At 45.6% G+C, this 19,088-nt stretch overlaps 1 protein-coding gene and 1 pseudogene across 2 annotated transcripts in view; one reads left to right on the top strand and one right to left on the bottom strand.

Annotated features, from left to right (window-relative positions):
- Positions 1–4,418: 4,418 nt before the first annotated feature.
- On the top strand, positions 4,419–5,845 carry LOC144142401 (SOSS complex subunit B2 pseudogene; annotated as a pseudogene).
- A 4,645-nt stretch (positions 5,846–10,490) lies between these two features.
- LOC144142394 (uncharacterized) overlaps positions 10,491–19,088 on the bottom strand; it is a 30,854-nt gene continuing 22,256 nt past the window's right edge. For both annotated transcript variants that reach the window (XM_077673884.1, XM_077673883.1), the window contains one exon: positions 10,491–15,257. In XM_077673884.1, the coding sequence (XP_077530010.1) occupies positions 14,750–15,257 (508 nt within the window). In that variant the 3' untranslated portion in view covers positions 10,491–14,749. The remainder of the gene's footprint in view (positions 15,258–19,088) is intronic.

Raw genomic sequence — 19,088 nt, forward strand, 5'->3', positions numbered from 1 at the left:
TCCTTATCGAAAGAAGAAAGAAACAAAAACAATTACACTGCACACGACCATTGCGCAATCGCCCATACATTACCGTAAACGTATTTTACTCCCGCAAGCGCCTGTATGATCGAATTCTTCCCGTACCTTTTCGAAAATAAATACCATTTTTGGATTGTCGTTGCCTATATTGTGTTGCTAATTTTACGCATTATTTAAAATACGTTTCTGTGGCTGCGCAATTATTTCGGGAGGATTTCTTGGTAAAATTAAGCAGTTGTGAGTTTGCGTCGGCCCTGTTGCATTACGTGTGTCATTTTTATAAGTTAAACCTCGATGTAACGAAGTCGGTAATATTCGTAATTTATAATTTACTTCGTTGCATTAAAATTTCGCTACATTGAAATTCTCGGTTATAATGAAGTGTTCATTCCGTGAAGCATTTCCTACAAATGAAAACGTGGCGCGCATACACGCTGACGCACTGTGCCTATTTCTATCGGAGCTTAATCGTCTACGCGGGCATCAGAGTGAACCGCATGGAGCGTTTTCTCACCGCAAAAACGCGCCCCGCAAGCCACAGGTGCGCTGATCCGCGGGGACAACCCGCGCGATGTGAGTAGCTCCAGCGACCGCTTCCGCTCGTTAAAACGTAACTCGAGGGGCAAACGAGAGGGGCACGCGAGAAAAAAAGCAGATAACGTGGGCGAAATTTTTACTGTAAAACGTCATGCGCGCCGCTTACGAAAGCGCCCATCAAATATCGTCGGCATCCCCGCTCGGCAATGGGGAGGGTGCGCGCCTCCCCATTGGCGAAACTGGTCAGGCTCCTCCCACTGTCGCGTGCAGCGCGAGCCACTTCCTGGCGTAGAAGCCGCCGCCGGCGCGCAATCGCGGATGCGGGTGTGAAGAAAACGCGCGCGCAAGACTCATAATGATTCACAAATGCTTGCTGGAACGTTATGAAACTCAACAAGCATGAGCGAACTCGAACGAAGGGCAAAGCGGTGGCATGCGGCGGAGGCGGCCCCGCAAGAGCCAATTGGGCTTACCACCGCGGATGATGTTTGATGGGCGCTTTCGTAAGCGGCGCGCATGACGTTTTACTGCGAAAATTTCGCCCACGTTATCCGCTTTTTTTTTCTCCCGTGCCCCTCTCATTTGCTCCTCGAGTTGCGTTTCGGCGAGCGGTTGGAAGTGGTCGCTGGAGCTACCCACATCGTTTGAGTTTTTGCGAAGAGAAAACGCTCCATGCGGTTCATGCTGATGCTCGCGTAGACGATTAAGCTCCGACAGAAACAGAAACAGTGAGCAAGCCGTGTATGCACGCCACGCAGTTTGTAGGCAAAGGGCTCGCTCACAGACCCGTGGCTCGCTGCATCCACGGCATTGGGCGGCGCGTGTTGTCGTTGGCGTTTTATTGAGACCCCATTTCGGCGCTTGCGTCTCCCAAAATATACCTCTACAACTTCAATTTTGTGCCTAGTTCTCCATGAAACGTCGTTACATTGAGATTCCGGCAAACGGGACTTCGTTACACAGAGGGTGAAAAAACATGGTGCGTGTACACTTGACGAAAAATTCCGTGGTTCGTTACATCGACGGTTTCGTTACACTGAAGTTCGTTACATCGAGGCTTAACGATATATCCCATTTTCAAATCCCGAAATGAATCACCTTGTCCAGAAATGTGTTTCACTCAACATTACCAAATGCCTAATATGGTCACGTCTTAAGGTGGATCCAAGTTTAAAGAAAGAGGAAAAATCGCGTAATATAATGCACCTTGTTGCCCACATGTGTGGAGGGTGTGTGCCATGACTAGCTGGATTTTATTTTTTTTATTTTACCCGCAATGCTTGCTTTCAATACAAATTCGAAAAAGGTGACCCGAAATTCCTGGACAATCTCGGACCAAAAGGGGGGTTAACCAGCTTTGAAAATACTGGCTTTTAGTTGTTGAAGTGCTGCTTTTTCACCGCTATACGGAGCACGACGCCTAGCGTACTTTCAATTGTACGTAATACTGATACTAAACGTTTCGCTTTTAGCGTTACACGCGTTCTCTTCTCGCTGCTCTTGGAACGTTGGCAGGACCCGCCCCCCCCCCCCCCCCCCCCCCCCCCACCGAAAAAATGAAATGCACAGAAAACCTTTATCCTTGCCTTTTTCAACCAATCTTCACGAATTAAATACAAAGACAAAAGCGGGATTCAGTTTACAAAACAAAACAAACCCGTTGCACTGTTTCGTAACGAGAAATAAAAAGGAACATTTTACTACATCTGCAATAGGGCAACTTCATTTCCCATCCTTATGGTTTGTAAGCGACATTACGCAAATGGCAACACATCTAGTTGTTCTAGGCCCCTGTTAGATTTTAAAAGGAACGCAAATGGTCAACAGTGCAGCCGTAACAGAAAATCTGTGCTCACTGTGAGGTCCCAGGAGCTTGGTTAATTTACACACTGTAAACCTGCTTGTTACTTTGAAAGTGTAGCTAAACATGAGATGATGATTGTGCTGCGCGCGTTAGCAATTTAATTCGCAAGTTCACTTGCGACGAAAGCCCTAAATAACTGATCCGACACGGACACCGTTATTCCTCAAACCTGCCTTTAGACTCGCTAAAATTTCATTTAACTAAAGCTGCGCGCAAAAGACCCGTTAGAACGGTTGCATTTATATCTCTGCGCTGGTTAAAATTCAGTAATTTTATGTTGCCTTTCGAACACACAAAAATATCGTAAGCTCTTAGAAAGAATGTCGGGGCAGTTAAGTGGTGTTACCATTTAAGGGCATCGCACAAATGAAAGAATTCGTCATGCTACCATGCAGAGAAAGCGATAGAAATTGTTGTTGAAAACTGAATTCCAGAGATCGAGGCTGCATGATTTGTTTCTATTTATGCTTTTATTGAAGGTTCAACGCCATAGTCTGGAAAGATCGCGCTTGCTACGAGCCACGTCGTAAAAGTTCATTGTCATTATTGCGGCCGTTCTGAGATTCCCGATGGGCCGCCGCTTTTTTGTCACGTTGAGGGACCGAACTACAGCATACCACTTTTGTTTGCACCTTTCGTGCGCACATACGGCACGAAAAAGGCACGAAGCGCGCCCACAGTGTGCATTCTTCCGGGCCGCTCAGCGGTGCATCCACACCACTGATCTGTGAACCACACTAGCAGGGTGAGGCTGTCGCCACCTACATGCCGATCTCGCGGCGAATAGAGTGTGTGGGCGAAAGTCGTATTTGGAGGGTGGGTTAATTTCTCCGCACGAGCTTGTCGTTGGCCTTGATTAAGAATGGAATGCATGCATAACAAGGGATTGGTGAAAGAGTCGTCTTGCTGGGAGGCCAACATGGGCAATGCCAAGCAACAGGGAAACTCGCAGGTGTTGCCGCACTGAAGTGGTAGTTTTTCCACTTGAATGCAACGTTGATTGATTTGATTGATTGATTGTAGGGTTTAACGCGCCGACGCAACGCAGGCGATGAGGCGCGCCGTAGTGGAGGGCTCCGGATTAATTTTGACCACCTGGGGATCTTTAACGTGCGCCGAAATCTCGTACACACGGGCGTTTTTGCTTTTCGCCTCCATCAGAAAAGCGGCCGCCGCGGCCGGGAATCGAACCCGCGACCTCGTGCTCACTTGAATGCAACGTACGTCAAAGCTACAAAAATTAAGACATGTTCTCCACGAAGCTATAATGACCCGAGGCACAGATATGACGCTTCTCCAAGGACAACACACCATGTGGTGCACATTAGAGGCCTTTGCGTGAGTATGTGCAATCGTAAACTTACAGAAAATACTGTAGCCTTGTACTGGCCTTGCAATTTCGAGTTAGTTCCCGTGCGGTGCTATGTTCGCAGGCTGTAATATGCCGCCGGCGGTTTATTCAAGCTGCGTACACCACGGGCTTTTTGAGGTCTGAATGCGCAAGCGGAAAGCGCCGCTCGCCACTGATCGTCTCTCACTGCTTACCGCGCCGGAAAGGCGCCATCGGAAGCCCGCCAGAGAGGAGAAGCCAGCGAGAGCGCGCGCGGCGTAGCCGTTTCAAGTATCTCTGGTATCACCGTAAGCGTCCCAAGTGTGTGGCATTAATTGCTTAGCGATGGCTGCGGTTGCATATGGGCACCAACGATATCGTGCATGCGCGTGAGTCTGCAGCAACGTGAACTTTTGGCACTGCCGATTGCAGTTGCAGCGAGTTCAAGCCACAATGAATTTCTGATCATCTGTGAATTAGAATGCCTCCGTAAAGCAGTTAAAATACTGATCTAAGGCATGTGGTCACAAAACTAATCAAACCTTGCGGGAAAAAAGCTGATTGGCTCCGCAACGCATAACTGCAAATCTGATGTGAATTTAAACATCTCTCGGCGCCGCCTGCTACGCGATATACGTGTTTTTTTTTTTTTTCGTTAAAAGCCCGCAAAGTCATAGAGTGTATCAGTGAGAAACTCTATGCGCAAAGGGGAACAAGCCACGATTCCCTCGTTTATGGTTATTCTGCCGTCCGAAATCATTTTTGTGTAAACTGCAGCGCCGTCTAATGAGACATTTCAAGTGAGCACGTGCACGCTAGTTGGGCCGACGGACCTACACGTGGCGCAAACGAACAGATCGCGGCAGAAAGAGTTTGGAGGCCGCGAGGGAAAAGGACGCGTACGTTGCACGACGTTGTTTTGTTTCGTTAATGCGCGTTTAGAGCACAGTAACAAGTCATCTCTGACAGCGCCGCAAGGGGTTAACGTGACTGTGCGGATCGGCGTGCAATGGAGCCGCCTGTAACGATCGGAGGCCTGAAGCCTGGAATGAGAAACCTCACCATGACATTCATCATCCTGGAAATAGAGCAGGTCAGCATGACCAAAGAAGGCAACACGGTGCGGACATTCAGGGTGGCCGACCGGTCGGGGTCCATTCTCTTCTGCCTGTGGGGCGAAGTCGGGGCATATCTCCAGCCGGGCTACATCTGCGAGATCACCAGAGGGTACGCCTCGCTCTGGAAGGGCTGCCTCCGGCTGTACACTGGCAGAGGCGGCGACATCCACAAGATCGGGGAGTTCTGCCTGGCGTTCAGCGAGACGCCGTTCATGAGCGAACCCAACCCGGAGTTCACGCAGCAGCTGGAGAACAGGCTGAACGCGCACGCTGTGACCCAGCGGGCGCCCTCACCACTGGCGGCCGTTGGCCCCGTGCGCCCCCTGCTGCGGCCGCCTTCACCCGCCAATGGCCGCCCCGGCGGAGCTGGCTTGGCCCTGCTTGGCGGCATTGGGCCGGTGCCCGACAGCTCTATGCGCATGCCGATCGCAATCCAGCCGCAACGACGGGTTCGGCTTTAAGGAGCCTAGCCGCGAGTCTTCAACGTCCCAGAATCTGACCGGGGGGTGGTCCTGGGTCCCGCCTGGCCTGCAGCCCCTGGCAGAGTCTAGTCATCGTCCTCAGACCACCGTCGGCCTGTTGTTAGCCATTTTGGACTCGTGCACTGCAAGTCGCAGCTACATGCGGAGCCGCTGGAGCAGCTGAACTTAGGGATGTGGACAGCAGCTGATGCCATAGAGGCAGTGTTCCCTCTGCCAGAAAGTTTTGTCCAGGATGTGTTTTAGGTGGCCTTTGCTGGGCTGGTGTGTCCAGGACAAAGTGCCTCGCTGTTTTATTGCTAAATGCGTGCTTTTGTTCACCAAGTTTGAGTGTGTATTACATGTTGAGAAAACGCAAGTGTAGTGGATCAAGAGTGCTCATGCCATGAGACAGTGTCCCAGCCAAGCTTTGGTTGTTGCACTTTGCCAAAGTTAGAATGAAACTATATGTTTGTATTGCAAATTAAATATTAAATAAAGCATCTTCGCCCTTGCTCCAAGGACGCAATGTTGGCAGCTTTCTTTCTACAAGGATACATGTGCATGGCTTTTCTGCAGACGGCACCTTACATGTTTTAGTTTCACTGGACACTGGAGCAATGCGTCACTGTGGCCATGCCTGTGCAGCGAGCATTTCCAAGACTAAGGATCTTTACTTTGTGGATTTCTGAAGTCTGAAGTGGAGCTGCATGCTTAATTTTGAGTTCCAGCCATGCCAGGCGTCAGTACGAAGTACGCAGGAAAAAATGTCTTGAACAGCTAGCCCTAGTGCAGTGCATAAATGCTCGAGCAGAACTTAGCAGCCAATAAAGGCAACTATATTTGGGTAGGCTGAACCGGTGTTAGTTCTAAATAGTTTTTCGCTCTCTGCATGATATGGGAGAAAAACTTTAATCCAAAAAAGAACTTGATCATCCATAGGGTACTGCACTGGTGAAACTTCCCATGTCTGCAGCTTTTGTGGAAAACGGTTCGCCCAAAGAAGTGGTCTAGCCTGTCATGGGGGGATGCACACTGGTAATATACCGTGGGTCGATTTCGTACAGAACCGTTTGTTTGGAGAACCACTTGCATTGTGCAGGATCAAAGGTCGACAAACCCAGTCTATGATGTCTGCAAGAAAATTTTTATGAAGAAAGAGGTATAAAGAAGTACTTCCCCTGCAATGCCTGTCAGCAATCTTTTACAGTGGAGATGTGTTAAGCTAGGTTTTCATGCATATTTCAAAATCTTCATATCTACAATCCACGTGCCATTGGAGCGCGAATTCGTGTTCCATAAAGTGTGGTGTTCTGTAGCATGCACTTATCTAGGCAATAGCAAAAGAAGACGCGCTGGCACAATGCATCGGAAACAGATCGAAGCCATTCTAGAGCATAAGGCAGAAGATCACGACACAAATTGTGTAATGTGGAAAGAGGACTAGGCTCTTTGAGAATGTGGGGCAGAAGCAAAGCGTCTCAGGCATTCAGTTGTACAATTCCGGCATTCAGTTGTTAGCATTCTAAAACTTCAAAGAAATGCTGAGGCGTCGTTAGACTGTCCTCGGTCCATGGGTTAATAGCGATGACACCACCCTTATGGCTGTAGTCTGTTATTGCAATGTGAATGTGATTAGACCAAAAGGGAGAGGTTTACGTATTACATTCGACATTTCACTTGCGATACACTGATCCAACCCGACCCAACCCATCACCCAGCAGCATAGGCACATGAATTTGACATTAGATATCCAATGTGTCTCCAGTTTCGAGTATGCTTATCTGTATATACCAAGCCGACCACAAAGACCCAGGTGACAATTACTTCAGGGATTCTGTGGTTGCCCACATTTGTGGGCCAAATGGCATTGTAACAAAATGTTTCGATGCCCACAAGAGGAAGCTAGTTGTATTGAAGCCTAGTGTTTGTCCTCTGCAACTCATTGATAACCATCACGTCGTCTCCCATGTGAGGACACACTGTTTGGAGACCTTTCTGATACCAGTTCTGTACATCATATTTTGCTTTGAACTTCACCTGCAGAGTGCACAAGTGGAAGCACAGCAACTGCAAAAGGCCCCACTTATGCAATGTCTGCTAGAAAGGAGTAGTGTGCAGAGCAGATCTGGCTTACCAGAAGGTGGTGCACACAGGTGACTGCAGCATCTCTGAAAGGGGATTCCTTTGGCGAATAGATTAAGAAACCCACAAATTAGTGCACACAGAAGAGACAGCCATGTTTGTAAATTCTACTCAAGGAGCTTTTTCCACAAAAAGTATCACCTATCATGGCGAAGGCTTGTTTGCTAAGTTTGTTAGATGCAATTTCTTGAGAACTGGCACCCGGTCACTCACCAAAGGACACACACAGGGGAGAAGTTGTTTGCATCTCAGTTCTTAATGCGCACTTATCAAAAATATAGCAGCAAACTACATGAGAGGAAGCACAATAACTGCAAAAAGCCTCATCTGTGAAACATCTTGCAGGCAAGATTCGCACGACAAACATCTTTCTGCCCCAAAGAAAGAAGTGCACATGGGTGAAAAGAATACACACGCAATGTTTGCCATGAACATTTTCTTCACAAAAATACTTTATTTCAGTTGAGAATAACCAGAGTAGTGCCCTGTGCCCATTGGGCCTACAAGAGGTGATATGATAGAAAAAGGCAACTAAGTGCTCACTAGACATGTGGACCCATAGCTCTGTCACAGCCTTTTCAAGAGGCAGTATACGTGTCCTCTAAAAACATAACACACACGGCCATGACAGTAATGGTTCTGTAGAAGCAGCACATGTCAGGAACACCCTTCTGGTGACAGCAAATTAATAAATCACAAGTGCACACTCATAAATGAATTAAATGCCTTAACTGATGCCAGGATTGCTTGCTGGCTAGTAGGGAAGAAAGAGTGCATTCAGAAAAAAAAACATCAGCAAGAGCTCTCATTGTGAAAACAAGCCAACTTTGTCATGGAGCAGCAGCTAAATCTACAACCTGCTCATGATTATCACTGGAAAAACAGCAGCCTGGCGTGGAAGCGGGCAACACCATTGATTAACACTGAATACCCAAAAGCTACTGTGGTAAAGTGGAATATGCAAGGCACAGAAATGATGAATCAGCTCGTAGGTTAAAAGGTTGATCGAACACGAACCCTATGTGGCAGCCATCATCGGGATCCTATGGATTAATGGAGCTTGGCCCCCTCCTATTCTTATATGGTGTGACATTGCACCACTGCCCTCGATGAATATTGCCACTGTGTTGCCACTTTTAGCCCGCAAGCACCATCGGTACCAGTTTGACCACCCACAGCTTTGGCATCATGAAAGCCTGCAGAACTTTCACGAGAAGCTGGGATTTTTCATGGCGTCCATGAACAAAAAAGGGGTACTCCAATAACACTATGTACTCAGACACAAATGTTCGCTGCTGAGGAGGTGCAGGTCGGCTCCAGCGCAGTGAGCGTGCTTGTTACGACGGCACAAGGAAATGAGGACGAAAGAAAAAGTGCCATGTACCAACTTTCTTACATCAAACTTGTTTCCTCAGGGACCACAGCCCACACTTCTTTATGGAACTCGACAGCGTGACTTCATTCAACGTGTCGACCAGGTGGCACAACATCCTGGCAAGGATGTGTAGAAGGAGTCTGCAGGAAAGCCTCTGCCAAATGCCTCCCAACTGATAATACTCCTTTTCTGCATAGATCTCAGATAAGAAGACAGCTCAGCTAGAACACAGACAAAAGACTTGACACACGAGCGCTCGACTTGGTCCTTTTGTGCGTAGTTTTCCTTTTTTGTCCGTGTGTCCGCTGCGCTATCTTTTTGTCTTGATCATTCCGAACAAACACCCGAATAGTCACTTTATTGCAATCTATGCCCACATTCCCTCTTACTGGCTGGCTGTACTCATGTCAGACTCCACATAATGAGGGAGCTGGAGTGGAGTCCATCCTATTATCCACTGATCTATTTTATCTGCTCAAAGCTATCGGAAAATTTGCCTGCATTGATGCCCAACATTTGTAATCGTATTCTTGTTATTAGTCTGCATTTTTATGCAAGATATCTCCTGTGGCTTTCTCTACGAATCTATCTGAACCATTTGTCAAAAAAAATGCTCTCGGCAAGGTTACTCCTTTCTTTCGCAATATTAAAGGGTAAACAATTTTGCATGATTTCATGGCATTAATATTTCCAATGAGTTCAGTTCACGCTTAATTATTAGTTCAAATTTTAGGTATCTGGAATGGCAGCGTAGTATAGACACGAGGGAAAAAAGACAACAGGATGACGCTATCACTCTCTCGCGCCTGCGTATAATAACACTGCCTTTCAAGATGCCAGTACTAACTTGCCCAAATGTCGATCCTCCTGGCATTCAAATTTTCACAGGTTGCTGCATTGCAGCTGGTGCAAACAGCAATGCAAACGTTTCCTGCCTTGCTCTTGCTGTATTCTGCTCACTTGGCACATATTTCAAGTTAGTTGTGTGCATGCTCTATAAAGGTTTAGGTTCTAACAAGCTCTTCCAGACGAGTTAAGAGGGGAGGCTGGTCTTAGACAACTTTTTTATTTTTCAAGCTATTGAGATGAAAACTTCCAAACAGATGTATTTCAGCATTCTGATTTCAAATATCAATTTAGATTTTGGATATCGCAAGTAGTTCTAATTTCATACAGATTTCATTGTTAAAAGCCTATCCCCAATTAAAAAAAAATCTGCTTTAATGATGCTTCTAAACTGCACTTCATTGCATTGCTTAGCAACCAGTGAGTGCAATAAAAGTATTCCCATGCTTCTAGCGTTTCTACAACCAATTGTATGAGGGTTCAAACAACAAAGTTTGAACCCTCATACAACGAAGTTTGAACCCTCATACAATTGGTTGTAGGAAGGCTAGAAGCATGGGAATACTTTTATTGCACTCCCTGGTTGCTAAACAATGCAATGAAGTGCAGTTTAGAAGCATCATTAAAGCAGATTTTTTTTTTAATTGGGGATAGGCTTTTAACAATGAAATGTGTATGAAATTAGAACTACTTGTGATATCCAAAATCTAAATTGATATTTGAAATCAGAATGCTGAAATACATCTGTCTGGAAGTTTTCATCTCAATAGCTTGAAAAATAAAAAAGTTTGTCTAAGACCAGCCTCCCCCCTTAAGAAATTTATTTCAGTGGCTCTGCAACTTTCTTCTGCTGTCTGCAAGCTGAAATCCATATGACCTATTAACCAGTATTGGGAGTTTTTCCATAATTCGCAACAAAATCAGTTTGGTCCTCAATCATGAACACCTGAAGAGAACTGAAGGAGCAAGGTTTTGCTTTAGGAATATTTTACAGTGGAGATGTCTTAAGCTACATTTCCATGCATAGGTCGATGTCCTCGCACATAGGTGCCACGTGTCTTTAGAGCGCGAGGTGTTACATGGCGTCTCATGTTCTGTAGCACGCACTTTCACTTGGCAGTAGCAAAAGACAACAAGCAAAGCCTTTTGAAAGTCCAGAACGGCTGGTGAAACGTGTCTTTCGTGGACTTTATTTTTCTGGTCGACACAGTATGCTTAAAAATTTTGCAGTAATGTCTTCTTTCCCTCAACTCTGCAAATGAGAAGTTGCTGCAGACGTCCAATGCCTTTGTCCAAAACAACTGCCGCTTTCACTCACAATGCTCTGGCCTTCATTGCAATTCTGCAGAGGGTCAGCCTATGTTTGAACATGTGCCACTTCTTATGTTGCCAAACAGCTGGAGCGGATCTGGAGGTTTGACAACAATCTGTACCGGGTGGGGTAAGAAAGCACGTTCGACACTAGGTGCTGTTTAGGCTGCCAACATGCGAGCAAGCAACATTTGGCTAACCCTCACAGAGATAAAAAACCTCAGCCAGTTATTTCCAGCCCCTAAAGTGGTTGCGGGAAAATATCAGAGCACAATGGGAAAAAGAAAGCAAGCTGTCCGTGAATGCGAGCCGTAGCCCTGTCCAATACACACACAGATCCCCAAGGGCACGAGCAATCAACAGGCGGCCTAATGTCGTTTGTTAAATTTATAAACTAGAAAGAGTTTCTCAGACAAGCTAGGACATGTGCATACCCAAAATAAAGGAACGATACTGCATTAAATGAATTACTGATAGTACCTCTATAAAATCAACAGGACAAGTGGGCCTTCAGTAGTGAAATCTTTTTGCATGGTCCACTAGGTATATATCACTAGCTAACACGAAAGCTCTTCCTGTCGACGATCTTATGCCCACTGTTCTCCTTTGGCTGCCTTTTGATCTTGGACTGTCTTTTTATGGCACGCAATTATTGCAGCCTCTGACAGCAGGGACACATCCAGCGCGATAATCCTGTGCTGCCTCTGGCCCACTCTTAGAATGAAGAGCTTTAAGCACTGCTGACGAACACTGCAACATTGTACAGCTGCTCACCAGGATGCATTGGCCAACTGGGAGAACTGCTCAAGCTTTTCAGTCCTGGTACACCTCATTTTGAGTTGAAATTGCTCTTCTGTACACACTACTGCTGGCAGATCGGCAAGCACATATTTCATCGTCACTATGATTTTATCATGCATAATAAAGGAGCTTCTTTATGGCAATCAGTTTTGACACACCATTCTGATACATGCTTCTGTTTGGGGTTAATTCTGCCTGCCAGCAGAACTGCCATTAGACCGCAGGAGGCTTTGCACCACTGGTACGCACTGTTTTATAGCAGTTGAGGCTTTTCAACACCAAGCAATGTTAAAGAGGCCATGAAGTCAAAACACAAGTTTGGTTCATTCGAAAGATTGCCTCGTTAGAATCATACTGACACCACTTTTAACACACACTTCACTCAAACAAGCTGTATAATAGGAAAAAAGGGAATGGCCATGTGACCCACTAGCTCATTTCCCGCAACAGAACCTATGATGTCATACCAGCCAGCTCTGCGATTGGCAGAGGCCGGCGAAAGCAAACGTAATTAGGCAGAGCTTATAACCTTCCCGAACGAGCTATTTGCAACACAATTAGGCAGAGCTTATAACCTTCCCGAATGAGCTATTTGCGGTTAAATTTAGGGCACATTCTTTTTATAGCAGTCAAAAATGGGGGGTTTATTAAACAGTAGAAGTTACGAAAGCACACATAAACATAGAAGCACCGATGCATACTGTTGTTGGCACTGCGCGCACTATGCTTGTTTTAGCTGCACAGTGGTCCGCCGCTTTTGAGTTGTCTTACACGCACTGGCCGACTGGCGTAAGCGACATTGCCTGACATGACCCTGTTTGTCGAGGATATTCCATGTTTCACGAAATGATTACAGTTGAACCTCGATATAACGAACCTCGATTTAACGAAATTCGCGATATAACGAATTTTTTCAAGTTTTCTAACAAAATTTTGCTAAATGCATGTATATTTGTCTCGATTTTACGAAGTAATTTTGTGCGGCGCTTTCGATTTAACGAAGTCGCGGCAAGATAGGAAGAACGAAATTCCGGTCGAGGCACGTTTTATTTTGCCTCTCAGGCCCTACATTGAAAAAATTCAGTACTCAAATTGACTCTTGAAGGCTAAAATGAAAGAAAAGCGGTGAAATCTACGGTTAACAACAATTAAAAGCGAAGGACGAAGCTGCACAAACCGCTAGCGGTCATAGACGGTTTAATAGTGCGGCCACTATTTTGACGTCTCCATCGTTGCCTACGCCAGCGCCCTCTATGCTTAGGCTGCCAAAGCCTACTTCAAGCTTTTTTTTTTCTACGCGTCATTGCTGCTTTAGGTTGCGCTCGCTGATAACCAAATTAATATTTTGTTCGTGCATCGTTAGGTGAGTCTTGTAAGCAGCATGAGCACTCCAAGAGAAAGAAAAGTGTTCCGAACAAGAGCCTGAGGAAGTTCGGTGAAACTGACAGCCACCGAAGTGTGATGGATGCCATCGATGTTCTGCGGAGGCACGCAGGTGCACACGGTTAGCGCTGTCAGCATATGAGCATCACGTAAAGCCCGCCCTGGTCAAGAAACGCCAAGCACTGCTTACGGACTTCTTCACTACGACTTGAACATCGAGTGCTGGTGGCAATAAATTGCTCTCTTTGAACGTGGTCATCTTCGTTTCACCAGCGTTCATTAGACAGCTGCGGTGCGGAGAAATCAGTTTCGTAAGGGCTCAGTGGGCATAAAAGTAATTGCTTAATCGAATTTGGCCGGAAGATTTTTAATGTAAGCTTTCCGGAGCACGTAAGCGCTGCTCCACACAGTGAAGCGGTCCGCGTGTACTCCGCTCAACTCGCAATCATGGCTTTATCTCGAGTGTTGTGGTTGCATCACGCACCCATACTGCAGAGCTTTTGTACATGAAAAAAGTCTTTCGAAAGTTTCATAGCAGCCTTCCGCTGTTGGCCCGCCGCGCCTAAGCCTACCACTGAATGGACGAAAAGAGGCGTAACTTCGAGCGAGCACCTCGGCGGGGTGAAGTTCACCGGACATGGACGCGGGTTCAATTGACTAACAGCGGCATTTAGTAGTGACCGAAATGAAAAAAGAAAAAGTGGAAACCTAGTCTGCTATCATATTTAATGAGGCGTTGCGGAAAAAGCACCGGTTTTACGATGACACATGAACTACCGTCGGCTATCCCAATTCCATTGCCCAAGTATTGAAACTCTTAATTCACACAATTTTCGCGGCCAGTTTTAGTACAAATTTCGCTTTAATTGGAGAGGTAACTACATAGCAGTTGTTGCCTGGCAAGGGCCAAAGTGTTAAAACCCCAATAACTGGTTAAATAAACTGTAAAATCGAAACCTCGATTTTACGAAATTCTCGATTTAACGAAATTTGCGGCCCCAAGTACGACTTCGTTATATCGAGGTTTAACTGTACTTTCTACAATAACAAAAACAAGCCAGGTGCAAATACGGTCAAATAACAAAGCAACAGCAGACAACGGTCCGTGCGCGAGTATGGTATCGCCATCTGGGAAGACTGATTGCATGCAGCACAGCAGCTGAATCACACAGTGCAAGTTCGTTTGTATACGCGCGCTTATGACTTCATTGCCGACGTTTTGAAAATGCACGATTTGGCGGGAGAATCGAAATTTTAACCTAAATTGAATAATTTCTCAGTGAATACAGCATCATTTGTTGCCGGACAAGCACTAGGAGCACTATAAAATGCGAAATCTTTTGAATAAAACAAACTTGTATTTTGTCTTCATGGCCCCCTTTAAGGACAAAAGTGGTGAGCACCGGGTTCTTGCCACAATTAATTTTTTCAAGAGCAGAGAAACGGGCTTTCCAAGCATTTTTTTTGACAAATGCTGCAGACAAAGGGCCTCTTGCCAGTGTAAACTCTCACATGCAACAAGGTGCTGCTTATGGGAGAAGTCTCTGGGGCAGACAGCACCTATGCCGAGGTTACAGACAACTGGTGGATGGTGGGCCTCTTGCCGCTGTGCGTCTTGGCATGAGCCCTCAAACAGACTTCCCGAGCAAACCCTTCCTGACAAATACCACACGTGAAAAACCCTTTTCCAGTGCGCACCATCTCGTGTGCAGCGAGGTACTGTTTACGAGAGCAGTGCTTCTGGCACCTGCTACAGACGTGCAGAGCATGGCCGCACAAATGCCTTCGCTCGTGAACGTCGCGGTCGTGCTTCCTGTACCAATACTGCGGACAGAACCGGCAGCCATACGGTTTCTCGCGAGTGAGCGCTTTTTGGTGTGCATCCAAGTTGCTTTTCCAAGAGAACCGTTCTGAACAACGGACGCAGCGAAACGGCTTGTCCGTGGTGTGCGCCCTCTTTTGGCAGACACCGCAAATGTAAGAATTGCGGTGCGGGGGATGCTGGTAGAATCGGTAAGCATACAGCTCCTCTCGTGTGTGAAGTTTTTCATGCTGAAGGACAGTCATCCTGCATGGTCAGAAGAGAGACAAGAGGAAAAGCAAATTTTACTCAGCAGCAGCACCCATAAAACTGCAAACCACAATAGGAAAGCCACGATAACTTTCGACAAGTCAACCACAATGGCTGACAAAATGCTACCTCGAAGCATTTGTTAACAGATTCCTACATGCCTGTCCCGTCTGCATTCTTCCCCCGTGTTCTTATCTCTTTTTTTGAGCTTGCAAATATGCGGAACTTATCCCAGCACCAACTTGCCCCACTTTCCGGCCTAATTAGGGTAAGGCCTCTGCTTAGGCCACCCACGCATTAGGCTTAATGCCCAGCCAAGCAGTGAGAGCGTGAAGGCTAGCAGAGGAGAAGAAGAGGTGCTACGGCGCAGCGGCGGCTCAAACATCAAGTGCCCGCGGAAGTAAATCATCACTGCCAACCAGAAGCTACAACTCAAGTAGCCACACGCCAAGGCCTGCCTGAATCTACAGTACGGTGCAGCACCAACTGAAGTGTGGAAAAGAGGACACCAGAACTGCAGCAGAGGCAAAGAAAGAATAGGCTGTCATAATCATAATATAAGCACATATCATAAGCACACTGAAATCCTACACTTTAGATAGTTAAGCTCTCCGGGCCTTGGGTAATCTTTGTAACTGTGCGTCTTCCTCAGTGGTGTTGCTAAAGACCGATTTACATGACAGACCAACTTTTTCTGACAAGCCAACTTTTTCTGACGATGATGATAAATGATCGTCGGTGAAATGAAACAAAAAGACGCTTCCTGTAGCCGGAACTGAACCTGGGTCCCTTGCGTTATGAAGCCGGCGTCTACTCGATTGCTCTTTTTCGACATGGTCGAAGCAAACACCAAGCAGCTAGCAGGTACTGATTCCCACCATACACCCGAACAAAACGCCTACACAGTGCACACCTGAGAGTTACTGTGGGTATTCTAGAAAAATGGTGCGTAGCACCAGAGCAGCACATACTCGCAGTGTGGGATTGGCCAACCGAAGAATCCATCACGAGAAAGCTTTGCGTTCAATTATCGTCGTCGTTGGACAGAGGGGAGCATGATTTTGTGTTCGAATTCTTATCGATACCTAATTTGTCTTTATTTCAGTCATTCTGTATCTTGCTTAGGCCAAGAATGTGCCACCATTTGTTTTTCTAAACTGGTAGCCTGCCACTCGAGGTCACAAAAACTAATTTATTGTCGTGAAGGCTGTACACGTGCAAATTAATTTGTTTTAGCCCAATAGTTTTTCCACTGCACCATCGTTTCTGCTCTCCTTGTAGCTTTTTCTGCATGGAGGAAATTTCCCACTTCTTCCCTTTTGCAAACTGCATTTGCAGCTAGACAACACTAACCAACTTTGACTAATCAGCAGAGGATAAGACTCATTGTTGGTGAGTTTTGTGGGAAAGATATGGATTTGGAGATTCGTGACTATGGAGATTACTCAAAGCCACTAACTTGCATCAGAATGAAACAAAATCTTCAGACTGTACTAAACTTTCCTTAGGATGTTGCCAAGTGAAACGTTCTGATAGTATGCCAAACCTAAACGTTATCACTTGATTGTTTTAACTGTACTTGCATTGGTGGCATCACGCGAAGGATGCTTCTCTAAACTTAAGTGAAGAAAAACTTCTCTGCGATCAAACTTGACTGGCATTTTTAACCTGACAGTACTGTCAATAGAAAGAGATTATGTGATGACAAATTTTGACATAATAGCAAAAAAACTTGCAAAAATAAAGACATACAGAGAACAAAGAGGTCAATTTCGGCTTTCGTTCAACGACATATCATGCTTTGTTTCCATTTCAACAACTGTGGCCTTTAGCTCCCCTGTTACTCTTTTCTTCGGTTCGGACAAGTTTCTACTGTTTTTAAAATCTCCATTACAAATGAAGATTTTGCACGTCCAATGTTATAACTTGAAACATGCCAATTTTAATTTCTACCAAATAGTTACTGGTGGTAATCTTGTGATCCCGGCATATGGCCTCCATATGTCTTTACTCAATACCACGAAACAGCTATCCAACAACCGCTGGCACGCTTTTTTTATTTGGTGCAGTGAACTGCCAATATAGGCCAGAGTAACCTTTTTTCAGCGCCGTGTCAATTAAATGGGTGCAGGCATTTCTTGTTTATTTTCAATGCGATGTGAAACATAATGCAAATACCGATATACAATGATACAATAATATGTAATTTTAAACCTCTTGCTCAGACCACGTTGTACACAGTCTGCTCCGCTCCAATAGCAGGCGGGATCAGCATTGAGCATGCATGGCGCAAAATTCTGGTACAGAATTCCAAGATGGCTGCTACCAACAAGACGAGCCCACAAATGTGAACTCCGTCCCTTCAGTTGAAACACGAGCAACGAAACCGAGGAAGTGCTTCGGAATAGGCAAATATGTAACACACCTCAACGAGGTTTAGAATGGAAGCGAAAAACGTCGACCGAAGCGCGAGCCTACTTCTATGCAGCACCCAGAAAGCAGCCTTGTCTTAATACAAAAGGATGAATTAAAGCAATGAAGACGGTATTTTTCTTTATTTGAGTCACCAAAATATCAATCCTTATATTTTCTTTAGGATAAAGCTTTGGTTTACAAACACACAGGGCACAAACAGTGATGCGAATGATTCCCCATCCAGGGAGATACAATTATCGCTTAGCTAAAAGCCTTTCTGCTGCTGATGCTCTGGCTCCCAAGCAACTGGACGTCCGTCGGCCGTCCATTGTACATCCATTTTAACTCTAGTGGACATTCGCTGGACTTTTTTTTTAGAGTCGATGGTTATAAGCATATACGTCCTTTGGCCGTCCAGATATAATATTTCCGTATGTCCATTTGGACATCCGAAATTGAATGTATTTTGAATGTTCAGTCAAGATTTATAGAATCACAAATGTTTTATTAACGAGAAGCATATGTTCCTACAACAAATACTACACTGCACGACACCAACATGCTACTGGGCAGACAAATATACACTAACAGGGTAAACTTGCTTCAGTTAAGAGGTTTTCAACCCTTCTCCAAAGAAATCATTGTTGGATTTGGTGAAGTGCTCCAAAACAGAAAAAAATGAGGCCTAATTTTAGTAATATACAGATGAAACTTGCAATATAAAAGTCAGGGTGAGGGTGTTGATGTGCAAAATCTTTTTAATGGAAAAGCAGAGTTGCTTTTGTGTATTTGCTTTTAAATTCAATTTACCACAGAACCACCGACACTGAACATTGGATTGAGAACAGGTGGGCATAAGGATTGATGGAGAATACCTCAGTAACCTCAGATTTGCTTATAATGCCTTGCTAAGTAATTCGTGAGACGAATTGCAAAGCATAATTACCGCACTGGACAAGCACAGTGGAATTGTGGGCCTGGAAATTAATATGCAGAAAACTACAGTAATGCTCAACAGCCTCGGGAGAGCACAGTGGTTCGAGATAAGTTGCGAGGCAGTTGAAGTGGTGAGAGAATATATCTACCTAGGCCAAGTAGTGACCCCGGATCCCAACCAGGAGAAGAATGGGGTAAAGTGCATTCGACAGGCATTCTCAGATAATAAATGGCAGCCTGCCATTGTCCCTGAACAGGAAAGTAACAGCTGCATCTTACCGGCACTCACATACGGGGCAGAAACTTATAGGCTCACTAAAAGGGTTCAACTTAAATTAAGGACGACTCAGCGTGCAATGGAATGGAAGATGACAGGTCTAACATTAAGGGACAAGAAGAGAGCGGAGTGGGTCAGGGAACAAACACGTGTTAAGGACATATCAGTAGAAATTATGAAGAAATCGGTGCGGGTAGGGC

Source organism: Haemaphysalis longicornis, unplaced genomic scaffold (assembly GCF_048455015.1).
Source record: "Haemaphysalis longicornis isolate Haplotype H1 unplaced genomic scaffold, Haemaphysalis longicornis Haplotype H1 scaffold_6, whole genome shotgun sequence".
In the NCBI taxonomy this organism is placed as follows: Eukaryota; Metazoa; Arthropoda; class Arachnida; order Ixodida; family Ixodidae; genus Haemaphysalis; species Haemaphysalis longicornis.